Genomic DNA, 27,657 nt, shown 5'->3' on the forward strand with positions numbered 1-27,657 from the left:
CGGTGGTAGCCAGTGCCATCTTCTTTGCTGTTGTGTGCTGGGGCAGCAGACTGAGGGCAGCAGACGCAAAGAGAATCAGTAAGATCATCAGGAAGGCTGGCTCCCTCCTGGGGGTCAAACTGGACTCTTTGGTGGAGGTGTCTGAGAGGCGGATGCTGTCTAAACTGCACAGCATCCTGGACGACAACTCTCACCCTCTCCTCCATCTGCTGACCTCCAGCAGAAGCACCTTCAGCCACAGACTCATTCTCCCCCGGTGTAATACTGAACGCCGGAGGAAGTCTTTTCTTCCGGTGGCCATCAAACTTTATAACTCATCTCCATCTCATCTCAAATGTCACTTTGTCACTTTATATCATCACTGCACCACTTTATTCAGTTGTACTGTCACTTACTTCAGTAAGAAATGCTGCTACACTTTACACTGTCACTTTATATCACCACTACATCACTTATTTTGTGGTACTGTAACTTACTGCTGCTACACTTAACTGTGCTTTACTGTAACCTAGTTCTGTAGGAAATGCTGCTACATTTCACTGTGGTTTACTGCAACGTATCTCAGTAAAATGCTGCTACACTGTACTTTACTTCAGTAAGAAAGGCTGGTACACTTCACTGTGCTTTACTGTCACTTAGTTCTGTAGGAAATGCTGTTACATTTTTAACACTGTTATCACTTATCGCTCCTTCTCACTTATTTAGTTTGTACTTATTTTATTTCAATCGGCTGCTAAACTGCACAGTGTGTATTGTTGTATATTGTATATACCTACGCTTAACCACAATGTCTGTTGCACTCTGTCACTTAGTTAATTGTTTGATTTATTTTACGTTAGCTTTATTTTGATTTGATTATGTTAGCTTATTGTTACTCTGATCCTTTCCCACCTTTGTATGGAATGTTTGTTTATGAAACCTGCCTCACCTGGCCTCACACTGCCGTTAATCCTCTAACACAGGGTTCTAGTGAGTCTTTTTGCCCATGGAAACAGGAAGTAAGAAACATAAATTAGCCTCAATCCAAAAATATATTTCCTTTGACTGAATTACTCTCTCTTTGGCAGAACAATTCAAATAAGATACAGTGTTTGTGTGGACAAACAGTCTTCAGAGCTTGTCCTTCTGCATGTCGTCTCCTCATTGGAAGCCTCCTGCTTGTATTGGATGCAAATTGGTTATTAAAAGAGGGGAGAGAAACATGAGATAGCGTGACACGGAGTGGTCTGAGGAGAGAGAAAGAGCGCGAAGAATAGAGAGGGAGGCTTAATGCGAGAAGAGAATGCAAATGCTGTTGAGACAGGGGAGGGATGGCTGGACGGATAGATGGAGCAGAGCGGGATGGATTAAGGGAGAAAGAGGGACAAGGGTCAGGTGACAGTGTGACTTTTTTGGCAGGGCCAGAGTTTTTCTCTGGACGACGTCGACAGAGCTGGATTTGCATTGATGGATCTTCTTTCCATGGAGATGTCATGTATCAGTGCTTGGGCACATCACGCCCCGGTCATTAATCAAATCATGGCCATAGACAGAGCTATCTGTCTGCCAGACGCTTCTTGTCTGTCTACCTCGCACTAACATTCTCTCTCTTTCTCTTTGTAGTAGCCTTGATCAGCCTTTCCTCTCTGGCTTGCTTTGTAACTTTTTTCTGCAGAGACATTTGTCTCTCAGTTTTGATTCATTATAATTAAATCTAGATACCTTAGCAGTAGTTGAGAACATATAACAAGTCCATACGGTTACATTTCAACAGGTCATTTTAATGAAACTAAAGCTCCAACATACATTAGTTTTATTTTCTGCTGTATTTTAGTAGTAGTGATGGGTACAAGCAGTAATGATGGCACAGTGAAAATAACAGCTGGCGATAAATATTTTTAATAATCAGACTAGAGTTTGTGCTCTACGGTTTTTGGTGTTTCTTTGGCTGCAACCTGAAGGTAATGACTAATAGCTCAATCTAAGTGTAAATTTCAAATCTTTCAATTTTAAACAATTTAAAGATAAAATAAATATATGCATACACGCTATTTTCGTCTGATGTATATTAAGCATGTATACGAATGGCTCTGTTTTCTAAATTAATTTTATTTTTAAATGATGGACACATGGACAGGCCTAATGTCTACTGTCACTGGTGGGCAGAGGTGGATATAGACACAATCAGTTATTTGCCTACCTCTGCTCAACCACTCTATGAGAATAACAGCAATGAAGCGTAATTTCACAGAATTGAATTGGCAAAACTTTATAGCAGCCCTCCTTACCCACTGTTATTATTTGTAATTATGCACTAATCACAGAATAGGAAGTGACAATTAATTGTATCAGTATACTGTCATCAGCAGTGATTGTTGTCATTATGTGAATCATTAATTATCATTAAAATCACCTTTATTTTGATGTAATCCATTTGATAAATATTTCATTTTCATTATTGGTATTAATAAGAATAGTTTGTCTCTTAAAAGTCTAGAGGAGCCCAATAATAAATACCTCAGTAATTGTTAATTGTTAAATACTATAGATGTATAATATTTCAGGTGACGTTTGTGAGTTGATAAATTTACCTGATTATGTTAAAGGGCAGACCATATTGTCTCATCGATCGCAGGCCCTTGGATTAAATTGAAATAGTATTGTGGCAGACTTTGTGATATCAGCAATTATCTTATTGTTGTCCAGAAAAATAATATAATATTAAAATGAGAAAAGACTTTGGATTTATACCCCTGAACATGGGGACAATGAATTATAGGGGAAACAATAAGAATGTGTGTATTTCAATTTAAGATCTGTTTGACTGGATGACAACAAACAATGAGAAGATTAAAAACACAGATGGCATTCAGATTATCTCTGTGTGTAATGGAATATTTGTATTATCATGTGTCTCTTTGCAGTCCAACTGTTCAGTTCTAGAACACCAACAATTAAAAAAAAAAAAAACGTTTTTACACTTATTTTAGTAGTAATAGACTTTATGAATACATGTTGTTTTATAGAAGCTGAACCTTCTCTTGATCAATTACCTCCATAGTTTTACTCATCCTGTCTACAGCTCCCCACCACATACACACCTGCACATCACACACCCTTGCTGTCTGTCTCTCAGCCAATCCCAGCTGTCTTTTCATGTATCTTCTTCTGCTGGTCCGTGATCTCTAACACGTTCCACATTAACTTGTCTTCACTGGGGGTTATGACAGTTTAAGACCCCTTGGCCTTGAGTAACAGCAGGATATGACCGTTGGGTCAACAGTGATCATCACCCCCACATCTCTGTCCAGCCACACCTGTTCTACAATCCACAGCTATAGGCTTATTTTTAAGATTGGGGGGAAGGCAGGGATTAATGCAGTGGAGCAAAAGTAAAATGTCCATTTTGAATGAGAATGCTAAATTCATCGACACCCCCACCCCTCAATCCTCAGCTTCCACTCCCCTCTTAGCTGAAGCACCATTATGGCTTTTCGGGCTGCTTCCTGTACAGATTTTCTTCCTTCTCTGCCCCCTCCCCTAAACACAAAAGGTGGCTGCCCAGGCTCTGGGGGTGTAGCACTTTAGAAATGTCAAGGGCTTTCAGGAGCTGCCCTGGTACAGACCTCTGTTAGTCTTACCAAGAGAGGAGCAGGAGGAAATGAAGGACAGGTTTGTGTAATGGTCTCCTCTCCCCCACAGAAGGTCACGCAGCATTGTTTGCCAGCGGAGGTCTAAAAGACAGCCCTATAGAGGACCACAAAGCAGAGGTTTGGCAGGACTAATGAAACTCAGAGCTACACGTTAATGATCTAAAAGACTGGACCAAAACACTCAGCAGTCCCTTCCCACTCGCATTCAGCCTCCTCTTGATCGCTCCTTCCAAATAATGACAAGGCACTCTCCTCCTCTACCTTTATTGTAACCTTTGATGTCCGCCTTGTTTTCTTTGACTCCCTGTCCCCTCTCCCTCCTTTTCATTCCTTTATGTTACGTGGCTGTCACTCATCTATTAAGGCAACAAATGGAACAAGGAAAACATTCAAAGAGCTTATTGTGGTGCACCCACATGTTTGCTCTTTATTCCTTTTGAAAGCACTTGAACTTGGAATTTTCCTTGGGCTGCCCATTGAATCAGCAGGATACACTTTTTTGTAGTATCTATTGTCACAGGATTACAGGAACATATTTGTTTTATAATCTGCATTTCTTAAATATCTATAGTGTAATGTTTCTATGTAACTGTTTCTTTTCCCATTGTATTACAGGGTCACGGTATTGAAATCACAAAAGAAACCCATATTGGTATACTTAACTTGAGTGGTAGGCTATCTAGCCATGCAGATAGTTATGGCCTTATTGGCCAAGTTCATCCAGGTTTTGTCGGAAACTTGCAGTGTAGGCTGCTGTTTTAGAGCGCTGAAGAACAATTGATGTCTGGGGAAACTTCTATTTTATCCGAGTAAAACTAAATTAGATTTTTTTCTGAGCAAAAATAAGTACATGATGTGGGATCTGTGCATAGACATAGGCATATTTCGCTGCCACCCTTTTAGGCAAATTCAACTTTAGCCTAGATACAGTGGCGCCGCACAGTGCCCATAAAAACAGCCTGAGTTGTCAATTTTTTTAAGACAGGTGCCAGATACTTTGGCTGACCCCCTTTTTTTTTTCTTTACCTAACTTAAATTTTTTTAAAGAAAAATATGACAAAAAAGAAAGTGAGGTGAGAGTTGCCCAAACCATCATTGTAACGTGGTTATACTCATTTAGCAAGCAATGCTTTCATTGGTAAGTTATAGCCACATACTATGCATCTTAAAAATCAGACTTTTTACTGGGAAATGATCTCTAGCAAAGATGGGGATTGTTACTTCAGTGGAAAGTAGTTACAATAAGAGAAAATTAATTAGAGATAATTTCAGCTCCTTGTTGTCAAATTGAGCAAACAGAAATATAATTCATTTTTGTAATACACACATCCAGATCTTTTACTGACAACTATGTTATTCTCCTGATTGAAGCTACAGAAAATGTGAATATGTCATTAAAATCTAAAATCGAAATTATGTGCTTGGGCTTTGTTTTTTATTATCTATTGAACGAAAATGAAATCCGGTGAGATGGAGGCTAACTGTATTTGTTGAATAGTAAGTGTACTAGCAGTCTCTCTACTGCTACTTCAGGTCATTAGGCCTGTAAGAAGCCCTGTGATATGGCCTGATTATTTTTGGCTGGAGCTGCATGGGACATGTGAGATCAGATGTGGATCATCCGTGTGTGAGTGTATGTGTGTGTATGTGTGTGTGTGTGTGTGTGTGTTTGTGTTTGTGTGTTTGCCCGTGTGTGTGTGTGTGTCTGTGTGTTGCAGTGTGTAGGGCCCTGTTGATTGGCCTTGATTAACAGACTGCCAGGCACGAGAAGCAGAGCTTGAGCCTTTGTAATGTAGCATCTTGAGCTGGTTATTTCCAATCATTCCACAGTAGGCCTTTACCTTGGGTTATGTGTGCGTGTGTGTGTGAGAGGGTTGGGAGACCAAAATGTGATGAATATAAGAAAGGTGTTTCAGTTTTGAAGGTTTTCTTTAAGGTCTGGTTTTATGCTGAATGCCTAGTCTGCAGTTTATAGTGAGTGTCTGATAAAGTGAACGACTGAAGTTTTTAAACTTAATTCAGAAAGGTTGCCTTGGCATTCACAATGTATTTTTCAATAATCTGCAACTCCAGTATTACCTGGGAATGATCTCCGTTGACATAATTGTCTGTTAGGATCCACTCCAAATCTATGAAAAGGAGATTTTTCTTCTGGAACATCCTGTCCTGAAAACACTTTTTATAATCCTGCCTTTTATTGTGTGTTTCCAGCCAAGCTGAGCAGCCAGGATTCGTACAACAACTTCACCAATAACAACATGGGGAACCCGCGACTGTCCCCGCTGCCCAGCCTCACTGTGGCGCTGCCTCTGGCTCAGATCAAACAGCCCATGACCCTCGGCACCATCACCAAACGCACAGGGTAGGTAGCACACACACACACACACACGCACACACACACACACGCACGCACACACACACACACACACACACACACACACACACACACACACACACACACACACACACACACACACCCTGGCTTTTATTCTCCAAAGGAGCTCCAGTTTAAGAAGCATGTGTTACACAGTGACAGTATAATTCACACAATACATGATTGAGTGAATATATCACAGCACTGGTTTTCTTAGTAATGGTCCGTTATACTGTATATTAGGTTCACATCCCCCATATTGGGCATTTATAAGCCATCTGTAAACACTCAATAAATTATCATAACAAACTATAATATAACCACATAGGATACAACTGAAACACTTACATTGTAAGGTTTGGTAAAGGGGTTGTTGGCAACCTCACAAACTCTACTAAATTTACACTGGCCACTGTTGAGGAAAATTTAAATCACTCTGTATTACATCCTTAACTTCAGTTTGTGATTTGCTGTCTTTTTTCCATTATTCACATTGTAAAAACACTGTATTGTGTGGCCTTGTGTAGGCCAAAGCTTTTCTCCTCACATTCAGCTGATGTTCATGGACGTCATGGACTTCTTTTGTCTCAGGCCACCACTTTTTTGCATAGGGTAATGAAGCAGAACACACATGCGAGCTTGGTCTGTGGGCTGTTTTGAAAGCAGATAAAACACATCATGGATATAAAGAATAAAAATAAAACCCTGCCAATAATTGTAAATCATATTCAAGTCATATTAAATGCAGTGTAACCCTGCTAGCTTTAACTTTTTGGTTAAGTTGAGTTTTAAAAGTAAGACAGCTCTGCTCTCTTGTGTCTTTTTTCTTTTTCACCTGGAACTTTGCCATGCATTGAAATTATGTAGTTTTAAGACCATCAGCAACTACAGGCCTTTTCTAAGTGCATTTACATACACTACAGGTGGCTCTACAAATCTGGGCATATTTTAATATTTTCATTTAAATGTCATTTTCATGCCCTGTTTGAATGGGAAATGCTATAATGATTTAAACAGACGGAGAAGGATTTATTCTCCCATGATATTTGATAAGTGAGCTTTGAGGATGGAAATTGAGACCCTATCCTGTGGTCAGTGTGAACAACATCAGGCCATTTTCCAAGTCTTTAAGGGCGCACTCACACTGTCCATCCGTACCGTGCCCAAGCATGACTAAAGTCTAGTTCGTTTGACCAGTGTGAGTGCAAGCGTACCTAGTCTATGGAAAGATTTGTAAAGACAAGAAGCATTCGCGCCGAGGCCCAGGTAGTGTGAGGGCGCGCTCACACTATCCTCCCGGACCGAGACCCGGACTTTAGGGTACTTGTCCCCCCTCCCTCTCCCCCCCGCGCCCCAGCCCCGTTTGTACTCACACTACCAGGGCCTCGGCCAATACTTCTTGCTGTCCATACGCCTTCAAGCCGTAACACGTCACACGCATTGATCGCGTGTGTGTGGCTTTGTTTACAAATCTTTCCACAGACCTCTGAGTTTTTGTGCGTCTTGTCGACTGTTTTTGAATATTTTCATCCGACCAAATCTGCACTAAACACTCCACCTCCGCACCACACCAACGTGAACCTTTCACCACCATTGTTGTTGTTGTTAAATGACCGCGCATGGTCCGTCCTTCTATTTACATGTCCGAACAGGCGGACATAACGCTACTGCCGTAGGGCTCGTGCGCGTGCGCGTGCGCGTGCACGTGCGCACGCTCGTGCTCGTACATGTGCAAACGGCTCCGCTAAAGCCCACCTCTTTCAAGCGGGCCGTGGAGGGCCAGCTGGCCGCAGTTGAGCGCGGAGCGGGTGCGCTCACACTACTTAAAGGTACTAGACTTTAGCTGAAAAACCGGTTTTGGCCGCGGCCAAAAGGATAGTGTGATCACGTCCTGAGTACAAACGGGCCTGGGTCGCGGGGGGAGAGGGAGGGGGGGCAAGTACCCTAAAGCACTGGGCACAGTACGGATGGAAAGTGTGAGTGCGCCCTAAGATGACTTGCAAAGTTTGCATGGTTTGTTGAATGTATTACTGCCTGTGGGATATTGTGATGTCCTCCTTTGGTGTATTTATTCTGATGTCCTGGGACTGGTGGTTTGCATTTGGTTTAGCAGCTGTAATGTTTAATGTCCTGCAGTGTGGGCCGTTGTGTAAAACGTAAATAAAAACAGAATACAATCATTTGTAAATCCTTTTCAACCTATATTCAATTGAATACACTACAAAGACAAGATATGTAATGTTCAAACTGATAAACTTTATGGTTTTTCTGCAAATATTCACTCATTTTGAATTTGATGCCTGCAACACGTTCTAAAAAAGCTGGGACAGTGACATGTTTCCTTTTAACACCACTCAATAAGTGTTTTGAAAACTGAGGACACTAAGTCTGTGAATTTTCTCATTTGTCCAGGTCATCGTTATCCCCAAAGCAATTTCAGTCAAAAGCACCTAGACTTAATTATTTGTCTAGGAAGACGGTTCACCTCTCATCCAAGAGGCTTCATCAGTTCATGTACGCAACTGACCAGGCTGGGACTGGTCCAACTATCTGGTGTGGAGATCCAGGAATTTATCCTTTCATAAGGTTGATGATGCGACTGGAACCCTTTGTGCTCCAAGTGCCAACGACCGTCGTTAGAGTGGCAGTAGTTGGTGGGAAGTAGGTTTCGACTTTTTCAGTGCTGTATTGAGTCTTAATGACAGTCGTTGGAGTCACAGGAGGCCATTTGTGAACAGTTGTTCTTTGAGGTTAGATTGTTTCTCTACTTTTGCATAAACAGCTTCTTTTAATCCTCTTTCAAACCATCTGTCCTCTCTGTCCAGGATGTGGACATTGTTGACATTAAAGGAGTGGGCATTCTCCTTGAGATGTAAGTAGACAGCAGAGTCCAAGCTTGTGTTCCAGGGGGTGGTGGGAGTCAAACAGTAGATATTGATCTGTGTGAGTGGGTTTTCTGTATACCCCAATGTGGAGGCTCCTGTCATTCTCCATATGGACGTCACAGTCTAAGAAAGGCAAACTGTTTTCCTTGACTTCTTCTCTGTTGAACTTGATGTTTCTCACACAACCTCGCCCCATCCATGCTTGTGAACGACTGAGTCTTTCAGGGATGCTCCTTTTAAACCCAATCATGACACCTGTTTCCAATGAACCTTTTCACCTGTGGAATGATCCAAGCAGGTGGTTTTTTTTCTGTGTCCCAGCTTTTTTTAGAATATGTTGCAGGAAATCAAATTCAAAATGAGTGAATATTTGCCAAAAAAACAATAATGTTTATCAGTTTGAAAATATAGGGTACGTCCACACGAGCGAAAATTACCTGCTTTTTCTCCGTCGTTCTTAAAAAGCTTTCCGTCCCCACAGCCTCGACTCAAGAAATATCTGCTTCCACAGGAAACCAGTGAAACCGGCTAAAAACTCTGTAATACATGTCAAATGCCTTTACACATGCCAGGCCTGGATGTGGTGCTGTAACTGCCACAGAAATACACCAACAAGGAGAAAAAGAGAGGGAGAGCCACTGTTCTGTAGAATCACAATACAAACACCGAAGACTTTCTTCTAAGTGGCTCCCACTTCTTCCCTTCTGTCCTCTGTATTTCCTCCTCCTCTGAGGAGTTGTAGAGGATGATGGCCAGAGGGACAAAGGAATTCTTGAGCCTATTGGTCCTACACTTGGGCAGGAGCAGCCTTCCACTGAACATGCTCCTCTGGTTACTGGTGACGGCGTGCACGGGGTGGCTGGCATTGTCCATAATGTCCAGCAGTTTGTCCAGTGTCCTCCTCTCTGCCACCGTCACCGGGTGTCCAGTTTTATGCCGACCACAGACACTGGTAAACACAGATTGGTAAAACATCCACAGAAGTTTGCTACAGATGTTGAAGGACCGCAGTCTCCTCAGGAAGTACAACCTGCTTTGTGTCTTCCTGTACAGGTGGCTGGTGTGTCTTGTCCAGTCCAGTTTATTGTCCAGCCACAGCCGGAGGTATTTGTACACCACAGCCTCCACGTCAGCTCCTTCTAGCAGGACTGGTCGCGGTCTTGGTCTGGACTTCCCAAAATCTATGACCAGCTCCTTAGTCTTGGAGGGGTTGAGCTGTAGGTGGTTAGTGTGGCACCAGAGAGCAAAGACCCCCACCTCACTCCTCCTCTCTGTCACCCCTGATGCATCCAACAATGGTTGTGTCAACGGCATACTTTTGTATGTGACACAGCTCCGAGTTGTAACAGAAGTCTGAGGTGTACAGGGTGAAGAAAAGAGGGGCCCCGAGGGCCTCTAGTGCTGCTGACCACAGCGTCAGACGCGCTGTCATTCGGCCTGACGTACTGAGGCCTGTCAGTGCGGTAGTCTCTGACCCAGCCCACCAGATAGGGCTCCACTCCCTTCCTATTCAGTTTGTCCTGAAGTATGGGGGCTGGATGGTATTAAAGGCACTGGAGAAGTCCAAGAAGAGAATCCTTGCTGTGTCGCTTCCCTTATCCAGATGGGAGTGGACTATGTGCAGCATGTAGAGGATGGCATCCTCCACACCAACATCTGGCTGGTACACAAACTGCAGGCGGTCCTGAACATGTTGTACCTGGGGTCTGAGGAGTCTGAGGAAGAGCCACTCCAACGTCTTCAACAGGTGTGACTTGAGTCCCACCGTTTGGAAGTCATTCAGCTTGCTGGGCCTGTTTTTCTTGGGAAACGGAACGATGCAGGATGTCTTCCAGAGGGTAGGCACTCTCCCTAGATGCAGACTGAGGTTGAAGATCCGTTGTAGTGGTTTCCCTAGTTCTGCAGCGCAGGTCTTCAGTAGTCTCGGACACACTTTATCCGGGCCTGCTGCTTTCCTCGGTCGAGGCTTCCTCAGCTGTCTTCTGACCTGGTCTGTGGTGATGTGAGGTGGGGATTGTGTGTTGAGGAGGAGGAGAGTGTTGTGGTGTTGGGGGGGAGGTGTGTAGAGGGAAGAAGGAGAGATGGCTGCAAAAAGAATGGGGCTGGTGTGTGCATGTGCGTGGTCGGGGGGTCATTCAGTTGAAGAAGTCATTCAGCCCCTTCGCCCTCTCCATTGTCTAGCTCTGGTCTTTGTGTTGTGACCTGTGATGGTCCTCACACATTCCCAGACCTCCCTCTCATGTTGTTCTCCCTGTGCTTCTGCTCCACCCGTCTCCTGTAGCTGTTCCTAGCTTCCCTCACACAGTGCTTCAACTCCTGCTATGCTGCCTTCATGGCCTCCCTGTCCCTGCTCCTGAAGGCACCCTTCTTCTTGTTGAGGACAGCCTTGACTTCCTGCGTTACCCATGGCTTGTTATTAGGGTAACAGTGGACAGTCTTGATAGGGGAGAACACGTCTGCGCAGAAGTTCAGGTACTCCGTCAGACAATGTGTCATATGGACACTCTGATGCACAAATAGCTCTCCAATTAGTGTCTTCAACGAGCAGCGGGTGCTGCTGTGAGCCCCTTGCCCGTACAAAAGCATTCACAGGCTGCCACTTTCTCGCTACTTTTTGCAACCTTTGGCAACTTTATTCATAAAAAGCTACTAGCAACCAATTTAGCCACTTATTTAGACCATCACGGAAAAGGGAGAAATATATGGTCGACCTAATTTATTCCCATGCACACTTCCCACACAGTGCGTCACATAGAGTACAGTTTAGTATACAGTCTATGGGTCTGTGTCTCTCCACACTGTTGTTGTTATGTGATGCCGAGGAGTTAGAGGTCGGAGGTGGGGCGATGACGGCATCATTTAACAAAGTATCCGGTTTCGCTGTCAAGACTACAACTACACTCTGGAACCTGGTTACAAAAAATACCGTTTTCAGGCTTCGATAACGCCGGCTGCTTGGCCAAAACCATACTAAAGTTGTGCGGTTACAGGAAAACGCGTCTTCGTGTGGACGGGCCCTAAATACTGTATCTTGTCTTTGTAGTGTATTCAATTCAATATAGGTAGGAAAGGATTTGCAAATCATTGTATTCTGTTTATTCTGTTTATTTACATTTTACACAATCTTAAATTCATTGGAATTGGTGATGCAGTGGTGGTAATAATAATAATTTATTTGAAAAGGGATAACGTAGATCACATAACATTCAAACAATCGTCAATGTATCCTATCCTAGAATAATAAATAAAGTAAAACAATTTGTACAATAGTTATAACATACTACATTATGGTAAATACAATTAAACACAATCACTGGACACAATCTAAATATATGTTGTAAAGATACAATAGGAGTGCAGTGGTAGATAAAATTTTATATTTTTTCAAGTTTTTAAAAGTCATGGTAAAGGTGAATAAAAATAGCATCAGTGTTGAACTTGTTGGTTTTTCAATAAGCCATTTCTTAACATTATACTTAAATTCATAATATAAAGCGAAATTTTGAATGATTATGATGGTAAAGACTTTTTGTTGTAATGGTCAGTGTTTTTTCAAGTACCTTTGGCACTATGTGTAAGATACTGATGGACCTGTAGTTGGAGGTCAGGAGAGGGTCGCTGCCTTTGTGTATAGGGGCCGTAGCAGCAGACTTTCATGATTAAGAAATCTCCCTTGACCCAATGAAATATTAGTAATATGTGTGTTAGTGGGTTAACTATTGAGGAATTGATCTCTTTCAGCATGGGATTGTCCATACCATAGAAATCTTTAGGCCTTCACGACTTAAGCGATTCAACTACCTTTGCAACCTCTGTCTTAGTTACCGGTCTCAGGGGCTAGCACTAGTATTGACAGTTCTGACAGCTTGGTTGAACTGGGAGCTATGGTGTCCACTGATTAGACGAAATGTGGTTTGGGGGCCTGTGTCACATAAATGGGACTCTGAATGATCATGCATAATCTGTGAGAATTTGACATATTTTTTTCAGATTGGTTATTTTTATTTTGTCTCTATTTTTGGTGTTCTGTAATTTTTGCAATTTTTGCATTATCTTATTATCTCTGTGCTATACAGACTATCCTTGCTTTTCTTTTTGTTGACTTATCTATGCCTTTTTCTTTAGGTATAAGCTGTGACATCTGTGTAGTTTCATCATTAGCTATTTATTATGATTTGATTTGTTCATGCTTGCCTCAGCACCTGCCCTCTTTGTTTTGGATGCGTGTACATACCCCAACTACTGTAGTTTCATTATTTTTCCTCCATCTTTGGTGTTAAGCAGTAATTAGTACTTTTTATTTATGTATTTCTTCTTTCTTTTTTCTTTTTACTACTGCCAAGTGCTTATTTTTTAGTATTGCACTTCCAAGTTATCCCTTATCAGTCATGTAGTTTAGTTGTTGCTGTAAAAAATGGGGCAGGCAATTGTTTTAAACTTTTTGATACTAGTGGTAATATGATATACATTTTGATACCGAGAGAATATATTTGAGACGTATGAACAATACCTTCTCCCTTAATAAAATGTATTCTGAGAGTGACAGAACTTTGACTTAAATAGGCAACCCAATGCAACAGTACAGCTCATTGATCTGTTTTTAATACTTTTTGAACAATAATGGAGTTCTTTTGCACTAATTGTTATATCGGATCTTTTCTGGAGATTTGTTGGCCATAAAGGATTTAGCCAGGCTTATCCTTAACCTCCAAACCATCTCTTTGTGTAAATTCTTCAAATATTTCACATTGTTCACCTATCTGGTCAAACAGCTCAGTTGGCTGTGTAGGACATTATCATGACTCAGTGCTCCTTCATTTGTCCATCCAGGCCAGAGGAGGTATTAGAATTAATGTATCAGGACATGCAGCTGTGCGGCCTGCTCCTGCATGCACATGGCTGCACCAATACACCAAAACACACACACACACACACATACAAACACACGCGCGCGCACGCACACACTTGCACACGCACACGCACACACTGAGTGCAGCAACAGGTTTGGCCCCTAGTGTGGGGGGTGATATCATATGCTTTCACGCTATAGTTGCACAGGAGTGCCCAGGCACCATCTGTCTATCTGTGCAGTTAGCACTCTCTCGCTTTTTATGTGTGTGTGTACACCAGTGTGCTTGATAGAGAGAGAGTGAGGAGGGTCTGGCGGCCTTATTTACACCTGTATGGGTAGATCCCTGTTGGCAGGGCGGCAGAGGAACACACCAGCTGCCTAACCTACATTCCCTACAAGGCTGTCTTCGCACACATAGTGTATGGCAGGGCTCTCCTTGACTTGACTCACTATTTTGGTATCGGTACTTTTTTTCATTTTCCACTGCAGATAGTACCCCCTCAGTGTAGGCGGGATTCTCAGCTGACTGGCATAGCGACACCATATGAAACTGTCTCGACATCACATTCAACACAACACGACCTAGGGTGCGACCTAGCGTGCGACCTAGGGTGCGACCTAGGGTGCAGCCTAGGGTGCAGCGTAGGGTGCGGCGTAGGGTGCTCCGTAGAGTAGGCCGTAGAGTGCACTTTAGTCTGCACTGTAGTGTGCACTGTAGTGTACTTAGCGTATGGCTTAGTGTGTGGTGTAGTTTTGTGGGCTGCCATTTTTCAGAATCTTGGTCAAGTAAATAAATAAACTGTGGTTTGTGCAGGTTTTTCCGTGTTACACGAGTGCCAACTCTCTCTGACCAATCAGTGGTCTACAGTCTTTTAACTCCGCCTTTCAGCATTGGCTCAGCTTGCCTGGTACAAAAATAACCATTATAATGTGTAACAAACTAAACTTGACTACTTGGTGGAAACACAACTATTCAGGAAGCTTTTCCCTTATTTGCGTGACCAGGATCAATTATAGGATTCCTCCAGTATGACATGCCTATAGACCACCAATGTGCAAAATGCTGATGTATGTCTTCATTTGCCTCAAATTTTAACATCAAAGAAAGACTCAACAAGTTCATGCAGAGCCCCCTCTTCTCTTAATTTAGGTTTTGGTGTTTTTCTCCTGCAGAAGGGAGGTAGACATGGATGTGTCTCAGCATCCGCCTGATAACCCCCCTCCAGACGAGGCCAAGTCAGGGAGTGGAGGAGCACAGCCAAGCTTCTGCTAGTCTTTAAAGTCTTCTAAAAGTGCCGAACAAGGAGAGTGTCGGCTCTGACTCTGGCTCTGACTTCATGTTAGCCAAATTTAGTAGAAGGTCGTCCCCAAATTTATTAAATCCCAAAAACATTGGTCACACAATCAAAATATTCTCTTTTAGTGAAATGTAACTGATGGCACTTAATCAGTGAAAAAGATTAAGAGAGAAATACTCAAACAGCCAGCTCCAAGGAAAGTCTATGTGTCTCTTCAGTCCCCAGAGTTGAGTGAGGATTTAATTTGTCAAAATGCCGGAGTGATTCATTTGGGATTTGCAAGCAGACAAACTATTACACACTCATCCGATCTACACACAGTCTGGCTTTAATACCGACGAATGAAAATACAAATGGAAAGATTGTCACACACAAAACAAAACAGCACCCGCTGATGACTTTTTCAAGCAAATGCAGATCGAGTGCAGGCGAGGTAACAAGAAAGACAATAGCAACAGAATGAGACCCTGTGACCTTCTGCAGATGTGCCCTCAGATTACTGTAATACCTATGTATGAGCCAGCCCACTGCTAGAACAATTGTCTTACAGAGCCTCTCTGAGACTGGAGATAGAGAAGAGCTTTAAAAACACAGTGCCCAACATCACATGGCAGCAAGACTAAACCATTTGCACAAATCACCTCACTTCCCTCCCTGTTTAATGGCCCAGGCGGAGCTGCTATTAGGGCCAACGGGTTAAGAGATGAATGTGTGAACGATTATTCTCTGGGAGTGGGGTCGCAGCCCTCTCAGGTCGATTACGCTCGCTCTCTCCCCCTCTCTCTCATTCCTCTTTCTTCGCCTCCTCTCAGTAACACACCCACTCACATTCCCTTTTACTCCACTGACCCATGTTTAACTCATGTTTCCCAACATGTCACTGACCTGTGCGGTACTCTTCTCCACCAAACCTGCTCCATCAGGCAGTACGTCACATAACTGGGCGGCATCGTCCACCCTGTGGTCAAATCTGTTAACGGCCAACTCAAGGTGGTGGATAGTTTTCAAAACATGATCTTATTCTTTTGTTTTATTCTTAGCAGTGTGCAATTTGCCCTTTTTTATTCACACTAAAGCTTAAATGATATACATTTCAATTTAACAACACATACTATGTGATATGCAGCAATTTATGCAGCATTATAAAAACTGGCAAATTTTCATGCATGGGAACATGGATGTCTTAGGAAGAAGAAAAATAACATAGAATCGCAGCATAAGCCAGGACACAAACTATTGATCATTTCAGTCAGGTGTGGTGACGCAGAGACACATCCATAGGATGCAGGGTAGTGGTCGACAGCACAATGACAAATTGAGAATAAGATATCCATCTTGCAACACCATGGGCTTGAAGTTACAACCTTTGACTCCAGAGGCAAGTGCTCACTGAACTATTTGCTGAGTGATGACACGCCTGTCTCCTACTACTGTCAAAACTTAATTTTATCGGGGAAGCCGGTGGCACAGTAGTTAGAGCAGTCGCCTCATGTAAAGAGGCTGAATGTTTCCCCCTCTCTCTCTCACCCCATTTCGTGTCTGTTCTATACAAAAAAGGCTTATAAAACTGCCCAAAAAATAATCTTAAAAAAAACCTATTTATTTATCAACTCTTCTCTAATTTTGCTCATTGTTTTCTGTGCTCACAAAGTTTTTATTGAAGTGCCTTGGTTATTTTAAAAAAACATGGTAGTACTGCAGTGGTATAGTCACAGCGGATATTCTAGCAAAATCTGAACCATAAAAAATAACAATATTTTAGAAAAGATCAAGTAATAATACTTTTTTCTAATTTTGATCTCCAATTTAACATGAATTTCATTGAATCCGTTGGAGGAGTTCGTTAAAGTATGAAGCGTGCAAATGTCAGAAAACTTGGTTGAGTAAAGGAAATTACTCCAACAGGCTTTTTTTGTCTTAAATGAGCCAGAATGCTCCTAGTACTATTTTTGACTGGATATTTAGTTGTTCTTCAACTACTACTGTCATTAATTCCCATCACTCTGTTAGCCGCTTACAATAAATTCCACTAAGTTCCCAGAAAGTAGGAGGTAGAAAGTGGCATCTTGTAAACCCCAAAGCCTACTTGGCCTTTGCTACCCCCATGGAGATCTCACCCCATTCGTCCATCACTCTCCCATTGGAGTTCATCCATTTACCCAGCTGGATGCCCAGAGTGAGGGCTCAGCAGTTTGGATAGGCTCAGCGGAGGGTATATGGTAGAGAGCATCCATCCCCCTCTGCAACTCTTTGGTAAGTGGCAGTTTACCAGGAGTCTCTATTGCACCATGTTCATTTCTCAACCCACTCTCCAGGAGTAAGACATTCCAAGGCAAATTGTTGCTCCCTGTCTCCCAGAGGAACATTTTTCTACACATCCATGTACCAAGACTAATTGAAGACTGTGTGCTATCGTTGGGAGGGCCTGGGCGGATGCGGTGAAAGCGATAAAATAAAGAAGTGCTGCAGAGTGCTTTGGTTGGCCAGAGATACTGTTTTTCATGACTGGGGGAGGTTGGCTGGCGGGGACAGAGTTCAGTCTCATTGGACCTTTATTGCTGTAGGAAAAAAGGCTTATTTACTGTAAACTGTTTACGGAGCTCTGTCACTATCTCTGGACATGCAGAATAAACACAGGAACACACTCCCACTCCTAATGTCTTGTAAACATCAGAAACATGCACAGACTTACAGAAATACACCCTGAAAAAGACACTCTCTCTCTCTCTCTCTCTCTAACACGCGCATGCACACGCACAAGCACACACACAAAGACACACACACACACACACATTGTACTTGTTAACATAATCACAGTGGACACACATTTGCCCACACGCACATTCAAAAGACAATGCACAGCCATAAATACACACTCGCACTAAAAAAAGAAGTTGCATGCAAACACACAACTTCTTGTCTTAACAATGCCTGAGTGCTCTTAGTTTTATTGCTGTCCCCAGTTGTTATACAAATTGGATAAACTCCTCATACTTAAACTTTCTCAATCTCAACAACCGGAACTGTTTCGTTCGTTTTTATGTCGTATTTACACGCTGGGATTCAGACCTACATGTTTCTGCACATGTACTCAAAAGTTAAGAGAAGAAGAAAAAAAACTTGATGGATGTAAAAAAAGAAAAGTCTGTGGACATGCTGCATCTGCCAAATATATTGTATCACACTTTACCGAGCAGCTTGAGCAGATGAATCATCAAGTCATCCCGCAGGTTTTCAAATTAATCTTAGCACACAGACATTCTGTTTCCTGCCTCATATGTGTTGTGCACTTAAACAGACACGTCAAAGAGTATGTAATGTGAAAAGTGTGTTTGCTCAAGTGTGCTAGTTTAATAATGGTTTTTCCGTCTATCTTTGTATCCCACCCCGACCCGACCCCCCACCCCTTAACCCTCCCCCCCTCTCATGAAGACCCTACTTCTTTGGGGCAGGATGTTTTGCCATTAAATCTCCATGGTGAGTTTTCCCTTCTCCCCTCCTTGGCTCCCTCGGCAGCATGCAACTGTACACTCCACCACAGCACACTGCCTCCTTTACCTCTCATTTGTCTCCTGGTATATTTTCAACACATTCTGCAGAGTCTGAGCAGTCATTCCTCAAAGGGGGAAAATCCTAAAGAAGAGTGTTTGTTATTTTCTCTTTTTTTTTTTTTGCATTGCCTTCATTTTTTTCTGTGTATGTTGAGCTTTTGTAGTCGGATGATTCAACATGTGTTGAAGCCACTACAGTACAGCAATGAAAGGATTTTTGGTTGGATGTTATATTTGTTATGCATATGTCTTGGTTTCACATTTGAATGAATGACTGTTCTATACGAAAGGTTGCAAACATAAAACAGTGGAATGCTTTAGTTATGTATCATAGGTGGTAGTCTGAGGGACATATTTTAGGGAAATGCCATAGCACTTCTTGTTTGGTTTCTTTTGAACTACTCACTAGAGCCACCCACTAGAAAATGACATCACTGTCTCCTTGTCTTTTTCTGTTTTAACCCTCAATGATATAAGAATAGGGCCTTTGTGTTAAATACATGTTCGGCCATCCATCTGCAAGACGCCCTGACACAGCCATCTGCCGCTGATTCTCTGATGTTTATTCATCGCTGCTCTTTTACCGGTCAACTTTGGGGAGAAGCTAGAATGTAGTCACTGAAGGGTCTCAGGGCCCGTCCACAGCGAGACACGTTTTCCTGTAACCGTACAACTTTAGTATGGTTTTGGCCGACCATCCACACACAGCCGGCGTTATCGGAGCCTGAAGACGGTATCTTTTGAAACCGGTTCCCAGAGTGGGAAGATCTGAAAACACCCCCCATGTGGTAGTCGTCTGGACGGTGAAACTACATACTTTGTTAAGCGATGACGTCATCACGCCACATGCATGAGAATGAATTAGGCCGACCAGATATTTCTCCCTTTTCCCTGTCCCTAAATGGTCGCTAAATTTTCTAAATAAAGTTCTAAGAAGGTGTGAAAAGTCTCTAAATCTAGTGTGAAAGTGGCGCCTGTTATGGCTTTGGGGCACCCTCTGCTCGTTGAGGACACTAACTACAGAGTGATTGGTACATCAGAGTCCAAAACACCACAAAAGTCTCCAATAACATCAGAAACAGTCGCTAGATTTCTCTTTAGTATGGACGAGGATTTGGAAAGTCACCAGATTTAGAGAGAAACTCGCCGGTGTTTGCGTTTGTCCGTCTCGTCTTCTCCGTTGTTGGCATATTTCTGTGGCAGTAACAGCGCCACATCCAGGCCTAGTATGTGTATTGAGTTTAAAAAAATATTAATCAAAGCAGAGTGTTTTTTACATACGTGTCTGAGTTGAAAGTCTGAAAATTGTGAACAGTGTCTTGTGTGGGTATAAAAATGTGAGTGATGTGCACCTGTCTCCTACAAAGTTTGTTTGGCAAAGGACTAAAGGTGAACCAAACACTGTAAGTTTTCTGTTTGGTTAAATATAAGTAAAGAATTGAATTAAAACTTAATCACAATGTGTAATGTGAAAGAAGTCACTCAAAGTGACAAATCCACAAAGAACATCATTGGGCTTTTTGTTCTTATTATGGGATGCACATGTATAGGCATGAGCGTGCTCACGTGTACGAGCGCGAGCATTGATGGCGGTCCTGATGTCTGTTCATATGCGTCTGTTTCCCGCGATGGACATTTAAAAAGATCCCGCCGAACGGTTCGCGGTGGTCTGATGCAGAGGTGAAGTGTTTGCTGCAGATTTGGTCAGATGAAACGGTCAAAACGGTCAGTCAAATCTATGAGAAAAGAAGTCGCAGATTTATAAAATTGAAATATCTACTCTCGAAAAATGTCGAAAATGTATAAAATCCGAAGTCAGAAAAATAGTGTTTTATTATTCACCTCCAGTGTTCCAGTGTAAATCCCTCTCTGACACAGCACTATCCTTGCAGCTGCTTTACTGGGGAACTGACAACTCCCGGTCGGAGAAGTTGAAAGAAGAAGAAAAGTTATTTTTTCTTTTAGTGATTTTAATTTTTGTTATCATAATACATGGACCCAAAAGATACACGGACCGTAAAACAAAAAACTGGAAGAGAAAAATAAAACACAATTTTTCTGACTTTTTTAATTTAGTTTTCAAACTCGTAAATCTGCAATTTTTTTCTCGTAGATTTGCTAGTTTTTAAACTTGTAAATCTGCAAGTTTTTTTCTCATAGATTTGCTAGTTTTTAATCTTTTCTCAAAATATTACCCCTCTCCCCAGGTCCTTAATTTATTTATTCTTTCATAATTGGCCCTAATATGCCGTTGTAGATTCAAATGTGACAGTGAATATACTTTTCTTATTCAAGAAACTTTTTCTTGCACTGGGTAATAATAATAATTATCTTATATACAGTATAATAAATAACCTTTTCAACGCGGTCCTGTGAATATAGATGCTTACAAGATTTTAAATGAAGCCTTATTATGACAGTGGCACTCATGGAGAGATAACTGAGCAGCTCATTGAAGTGAATTTTCCCCTTCCCAGCTCCCTGCTCTCCAGCTCCTCCCGGTTGACTCCATTCACTTTAGGAAATTAATAACATGTGGTGCCTGTTGTGGGCAGTCACTTATACTTTTTAATTGAAACTTTTTTCTTTCTGCCTTCATCCACCTCCCGCTTAATATAGGCCCTTAGTGATTTCAGAGCAAAGGTACACAAAGGTACACATCATGAGCATTGGAATCTTGACCCTCACAATCACTGCCTTCTGCTCAAATTTGAGCTAGTTATCCTTTATTGTTTCTCTAAAAGTGTATGTCTTAATTTGTGATCTATGACAGTCCATTTGCCAGTATCTGCTTACCCAGAGTTTAGCCCTTATTTCATTTCCTTTTCAAGGATACAATAAAAAGTGATACCTCATCTCAAATTTCCCTTTCATACTCCAAGCATGTATTTTAATCAACTGTATATTGTTGTGCAATAGTCCAACCTTATGAGCAAAAATGTGGCCTCACACCAATATATTTAAGATTATTTGCACAATCTGACTCCACTTTTTAATAAACTTACATGTCTAATTTGGCACTTAGGGAATAGGAACAGCTAAAAAAAGTCCTAGTTTCCACGGTGATGGCCACTCTCCAATGTTCATTGAGTTTCCCCAGTGGTTGTCATTAGTGTTGTGTGTTCGACACAGCCCCAAGACTGCCTCTTTTCCAAGGGCTGTTGTAAAATAATAAATGTGACGTTGAAGGATGTGTCCTCTACATGACTGCCTCTCTCTCTCTCTCTCTCTCTCTCTCTCTCTCTCTCTCTCTCTATGTATATATATATATATATATATATATATATATATATATATATATATATATATCCTCCTCTCTCTGTCTTTCTTACCCTTTCCAGTTGCAGTCTTAATGCCGCCTCGTTTTCTGATTTGAATTAACCGCTGGATGGCCAGCTCAAGTGAGCTCTATCATATTTGTTTACGGTGAGGCCACTGAAAATAAATGGAAGCTGCCACTGGACTTCCATACCCCCTCAGAGGCGCTTTGCTGTAGCCCAGGGTATTGTAATGCCAAGGGACTTTGATGGTTGATGTCAGAGATTGAATTATGCCCTTGAGGAAAAGCTATTAGCTCAGACAAGAGTCCTCATTTGTAAAATTAAAAGTGAAAATGACATGAGTAGTGAATTCAGTAAATTAAAGTTGCAAAGATTCCACTCCCTGCTAAAGGGCAATTCTACAAAACTAAATCTTGTTGGGGAACAAGAAAAAAAGAGATATGCCGTTTACACCTTGGATTTCCCTTTTTGTATATTTATGTTTCATAATTTATTGATATTGGGTTACGTTTTTTGTAACTTGGTGCCATTCGCTAACCCACACCCCTACCGCTGGTCCATTCCAAAATCTGGTTGCTGTCCTCTGTATTGAGAGCAGAATTAAGCCCATTTCTGCTGGAGCTGTGCCTTTCCGTTGTGAGGGCAGAAACCTCAACACTTTCAAGTGAGATCAAGAGGAAAAGGATGATTTAAAACACAGATGAATAAACTTTGGTGGTCACTGCACCCAGAGGAGACGAGAACTGAGCTGTGATCTTTGGTCCTGTTGGCAGGCTCTGCACTGACTGAGGCCTCTTCAAAGAGCCCCAAATCCAGCTCATCAACTGTGAGACCACATTGGGGAGCCAGTGTTATAGCTTGCTACCACTCACATGTTTACATATTGGTGTGTGTGATTATATACGTGTATGTACTTTGTTATAGCATATATATATATATATATATATTATATATATAGGTGTGTGAGGTCCATATGCGTTGCAATCCTAATGGTACCAAATAATAATCTGTATAGTGCCACTTAAAAGTCCTTTCTTGCTGATTTGTCATTTTTCTTTCAAGAAAACCTATTCAGATTTAAACAATGTCTTTCCTAGATTTATTCTTCCATTTACATCCAAAGTCAGCATAAAGACTGTGAGGAGGTTAGAATATCTTTTAGTACACAGTGTAAGTTGCTCTGCGGTATATTTGTCAGCCCCAAGCTCTCACCCTTGTAAACCGACATCAGCATGCTCTGAAATGGGATTTGTGTTTCCTGGATTATTGAAACCAGTTAACCACAGGGCATTTGAGGGTTTAACATATTTTCCAGCCATGGGAGAGATGGAACACTAGTGTTTTTCGGCAATTAAACACCTCACCAAAGAAGAACTTCGGCTTTGCAGGACCACGCAGTCAAAGTCAGGAATACAGTTCCTTAAATTCAGCACTGAACAGAAACTATCTGGTTTCTTGTGACCAACAGATCCCTAACTATTAACATTCTTATAGCCATTTTCACTTCAATGGATCACAGTTCTTCAAAGTTTCTACATATATATCATATGTTTTATGTCTATTTTTATTTTTGTTCCTATTGTAATCTTTAATTTGCCTTACTCTAGTCCAGGATTGTTGAGGTTGAAAGGCTGAAAAAATAAGGCATGCTTAGGGGAAAAACATCCTCATAACAATTGGATAGTCAACTGGACCTGTTGGTTAAATATTGTATCTTCTGGATGCTCTGAAAAACAAATAGGCCAGAGGAAGAAGAGACAAGGGCACTCTGGAGTCAGCCAACGCAATATCCTGAGTGTGACTTTACAGTATCTCCCCCTCCATTTGCCTTTTACAGACTGGGCTTACTGTGGATATTTGGTTATTCAGCCTACTCCGGTTGACCCAGCACTAATACATATAAGCTACCAAACTTGTATAGAGGCCTTTCTTATGACTACCTTAACCTTTTCCTATTTCCTGATCCTTCTTTCATACAGTGTTGGCCAAAGAAAGACATCAACACCGCCTTGCATCTAGGGAGTAATTTATGAAGTGCTTAAGGGAAGTCTGAAGGGAGGCAACAGCTTTCAGCATCTGTACTGTGAAAGTTAGCTGGACTACTAATTACACCATCTGCCCCTACAAGCATTACTGTTGAACTTCAGTCTTTATTACATGGCATTAGTGATCTTCCGAACGACTAATTTCCCTGACCAAATCTATAACCTAATATTTTAAATGCAGCTGAAATCAATATGTTTGAAGGAAAAAATAATTATCACAAACCTGGAGTGTGCTGTACATGACAGCATGGATTGTGGTCTAATAAGAGTCATGGCTCGGCAAAACGTATACCATCTTAGCATGCAAGTTTGATTCATTGAGCTAGCTTGTGTTAGCCTTCTTTGTGGATTCGAAGCACTCTAGGTTGCTAGCTGTAGTATGTAGCATATGTGCTAGCCAGCGACCTAGCTAGCTAGTTTCGGCGGTCAATCCAGTGGAATTGGAGCGAACCAGACTGACTGCTAAACCAAGCCACTATTTCAGAAAGAGTAGGTGGAGGCAGGTGGGGCAGTTGAAAAAATAGATCGTGTGAGCGGGCTGGCACACTCAGCTGCAGACTGGTGTGTGTGGAGCTCAGGTGAGCGAAGAGAGAGAGAGGATAAAACATTTTCACAGTGGTTACGTTCTAAAGAACAAATAAATAACCATCAAACACTCAACAGATTTACTGTGGAGACACATGCTCTTCACTTAATTTTGGGTGGGCACACTAAACTGCAGGCTGCTGCTGTGTTGGAAACATAGATAACACTGAGCTGAAGAAACTTGTTGGTTCTTTGAAAAGTTGTTTGTTTGAATTCCGTTTGTACTGTGGTATACAAGCAGGAAGTGAACATGGTATCAAGACCCCAGCCCCGCCCATCCAATCCAGTCCCATGCATTGGCTCGTCCAGATGGCCAGATACTTCGTGGTAGGGAAAACCCTGAACAACATGAAAAAGTGCAGTTCTGCATCAATTTCTTTGTCTTTTTTCAGTGAGTGTAGTCAGAGATGAGTGTGTTGCTTCCACACCAGTGCGGTTTCCAAAGGTCAAGGTTAAGCATTCCTCTGGGAATGTTTGACACCATCATGAGTCTTTAAGCCCTTAGCTCACCTCATGCCTGTTTTGCTTTGACAATGTTTTACTGTCCAGGTTGGTTATAAGGCCAGGCAATAATGCCAGACCTCACTACTGTTCTCTGATCATTACCATATGGGGAGCCCTATTGCAGCTAAATACCCTTTCTGTGTCCATTTCCTCTCAAACAGTCCTGACATGCTGAATAATCCAATAACTTCCAATAAATGCTCTCCCATGGCCAACACAGTGATGCAACCAGTGAAGGCAACTTGGACACTGCTTGTGAGGTGCATGTTCAATCGAGTGATAAATATTGTATGTATTTATTTAAATATATTTTAGATCTTATGCATCCAGTGTGACTTAAATGTTTATTGGTCCCTACCATATGGAGGAGCAGATGTGTAACTGAAGGAGTATACAACCCCAATTCCACTGAAGTTGGGACGTTGTGTAAAATGTAAATAAAAACAGAATACAATAATTTGCAAATCCTTTTCAACCTATATTCAATTGAATACACTACAAAGACCGTTCAAACTGATAAACTTTATTGTTTTTTTTTTGCAAATATACACTCATTTTAAATTTGATGCCTGCAACACGTTCTAAAAAAGCTGGGCCAGGGGCATGTTTACTAGGATTGGGAATCGAGAACCGGTTCCTATTTGGAACTGGCTCCAAATGTTCTGGTCTATCGGAATTTTACACATCTACATGGTATCAATTCCTCTAACGATTCCAGGCATTCTCACGTCCTGCTAGACATCGTTATAAGGAGCCAGATTAAAAGTGTTCTGTGGAAACAAAAAAATAATGAGATGTGTGGTGTGTGTCTGACCAGTCCCAGCCTGTTCAGATGCGTACATGAACTGATGAAGCCTCTTAGATGAGAGGTGAAACGTCTTCCTAGACTAACAACCAGTCCAGTTGCTTTTGACTGAAATTGCTTTGAGGGTGTCTCTGTCTCTCGCTTTGTCCAGACCATATCCAGACTAAAGACAATGAGAGGCGACTACAGTCACACCGTGCTGTCTCACTGGGAGATGAAGGCCCCTGATGGTGAAAATCGGGATAGCACTCCAAACATTAATTTACACAAAAATAAATAAATAAGGCTGTGTTAAATGGAAATACATATTCAAATTATACCATCCATCCATCCATCAATCTCCCAGCGCTTGTTCCTGACGGTGGTGGGGGGTGGGACTCGGTCCAACCTGACAACAGGCGGGGTACACCCTGGACAGGACAAGTTATAGTCAGTGTTATTTGTACTTTTACATTTGCTTCCGAAACTTAAGAGCATTTAATATTAGAAAATCACTTTTCATACTACTTTAAGACTTTTGCTCAAGTAATATTCTAAAAGGTGACTTTCACTTCTACTAAAGTCATCTTCTGCTAAGATACTTGTACTTTGTCTCGAGTATTGCTTTCAAGTACCTTATAAAAGAATAACACACTGATCTTGATTTGATAAGGGAATTGATAAGGAATCGCATCAATAAGCAGAATCAACAATGGCCTTGGTATTGCTAATTTTATATCAATTCCCATCCTTAAAGTGTAATTCAGGCGCAAAATCATCCCATGGTCATTTTCGGCACTTAATCAAATAACTTAATCAGATAAGCCATCAAGCCATTTTTCTTTCGTGTATCAACTTTTAACGGGGATATCCCAAAGAATCGCTAACAGTCGGACGTGGCTAACACTGATTAGCTCGGGACAGTACCGTGAAGGCATTAAATGTCTTTTTTCACCACTAATACTGCTCAAAATAATACCAAACCTCTGCAGTAGCATGAGAAGAGTCCTTTGTCACAGAATCTTATGTCACTGTAAATGCACATTTTTATCGCGGATGAGTGGCAGCTATCGTCTCTTGTGCTCCTAATGAGAGCTACAAGGGTGCAAATATGGTTCAACTGCAGGCGCGTCACTTGACAGTGGAAACACCTGGGGCTGTAGCCCACAAGTCAGAGTACTTTGCAGACAGGCTTCGGGGGTTTCTCCGCCTAGAATTTTTTGAAATTGGGCTGATAGTTTGAGAAGGAAAGGAAAGACAAATGGTAATGTGTGACTCCCGTCTGGGCAGTTTATCGAGTGACCCGTTAACAGGCCACTTTTGGCTCAAAGTGTCTGAAGTTGCCATAGTGACGGCAGATGTTAATAAGAAGAGAATAGTTTTTCATTGAAATCTTAAACATAACGTTACCTACCTGATCAGTCTTTATAGTTTTGTTTGAGTAAATCTGTCAATGGAGTTTTGTATGTTGCTTGTTGTTACAGTAAACCGGAAGAGAGCGAGTTCTTTCTAATTATATCTGTTGCTAATTAATTTTCTTAAGTAATATATTTGACTTTGAAACCTGCTTGTGTAAACATGTAGAATTTTATTCACCACAAAAAATACTTTTATAGGTAGTCATGACGTTGTAGGAAAATAAATAAAAGTGATTAACCCGGTGCGCCACCAGCCATGCATCTGTCTCCCTGGTGTAGTAAGACATATCTTAGACTATCTCCTTTTTTATACAGTAGTATCTCTCTTGAAAACATAATCCTGTTTTCATCATCTACAGTCACTATGGAAACCGCAGAGGCACTCAGCTGAAAGTCTTTAGTTAAAAGAGTCACTTGTTAAACCGAAACACAGGCAAGTTAAGTTTGA

At 41.7% G+C, this 27,657-nt stretch overlaps 1 protein-coding gene across 2 annotated transcripts in view; it reads left to right on the forward strand.

Annotated features, from left to right (window-relative positions):
* Positions 1-27,657, forward strand: part of bcas3 (BCAS3 microtubule associated cell migration factor) — a 555,891-nt gene that overhangs the window by 177,217 nt on the left and 351,017 nt on the right. Inside the window, exons 16-17 of one of the 2 annotated variants that reach the window (XM_083914409.1) lie at positions 5,844-5,994; positions 18,474-18,518. In XM_083914409.1, the coding sequence (XP_083770535.1) occupies positions 5,844-5,994; positions 18,474-18,518 (196 nt within the window). The remainder of the gene's footprint in view (positions 1-5,843; positions 5,995-18,473; positions 18,519-27,657) is intronic. The other variant, XM_083914410.1, reaches the window with a different exon arrangement.

The sequence above is a fragment of the Echiichthys vipera genome (assembly GCF_963691815.1).
Source record: "Echiichthys vipera genome assembly, chromosome: 5".
Taxonomy (NCBI): domain Eukaryota; kingdom Metazoa; phylum Chordata; class Actinopteri; order Perciformes; family Trachinidae; genus Echiichthys; species Echiichthys vipera.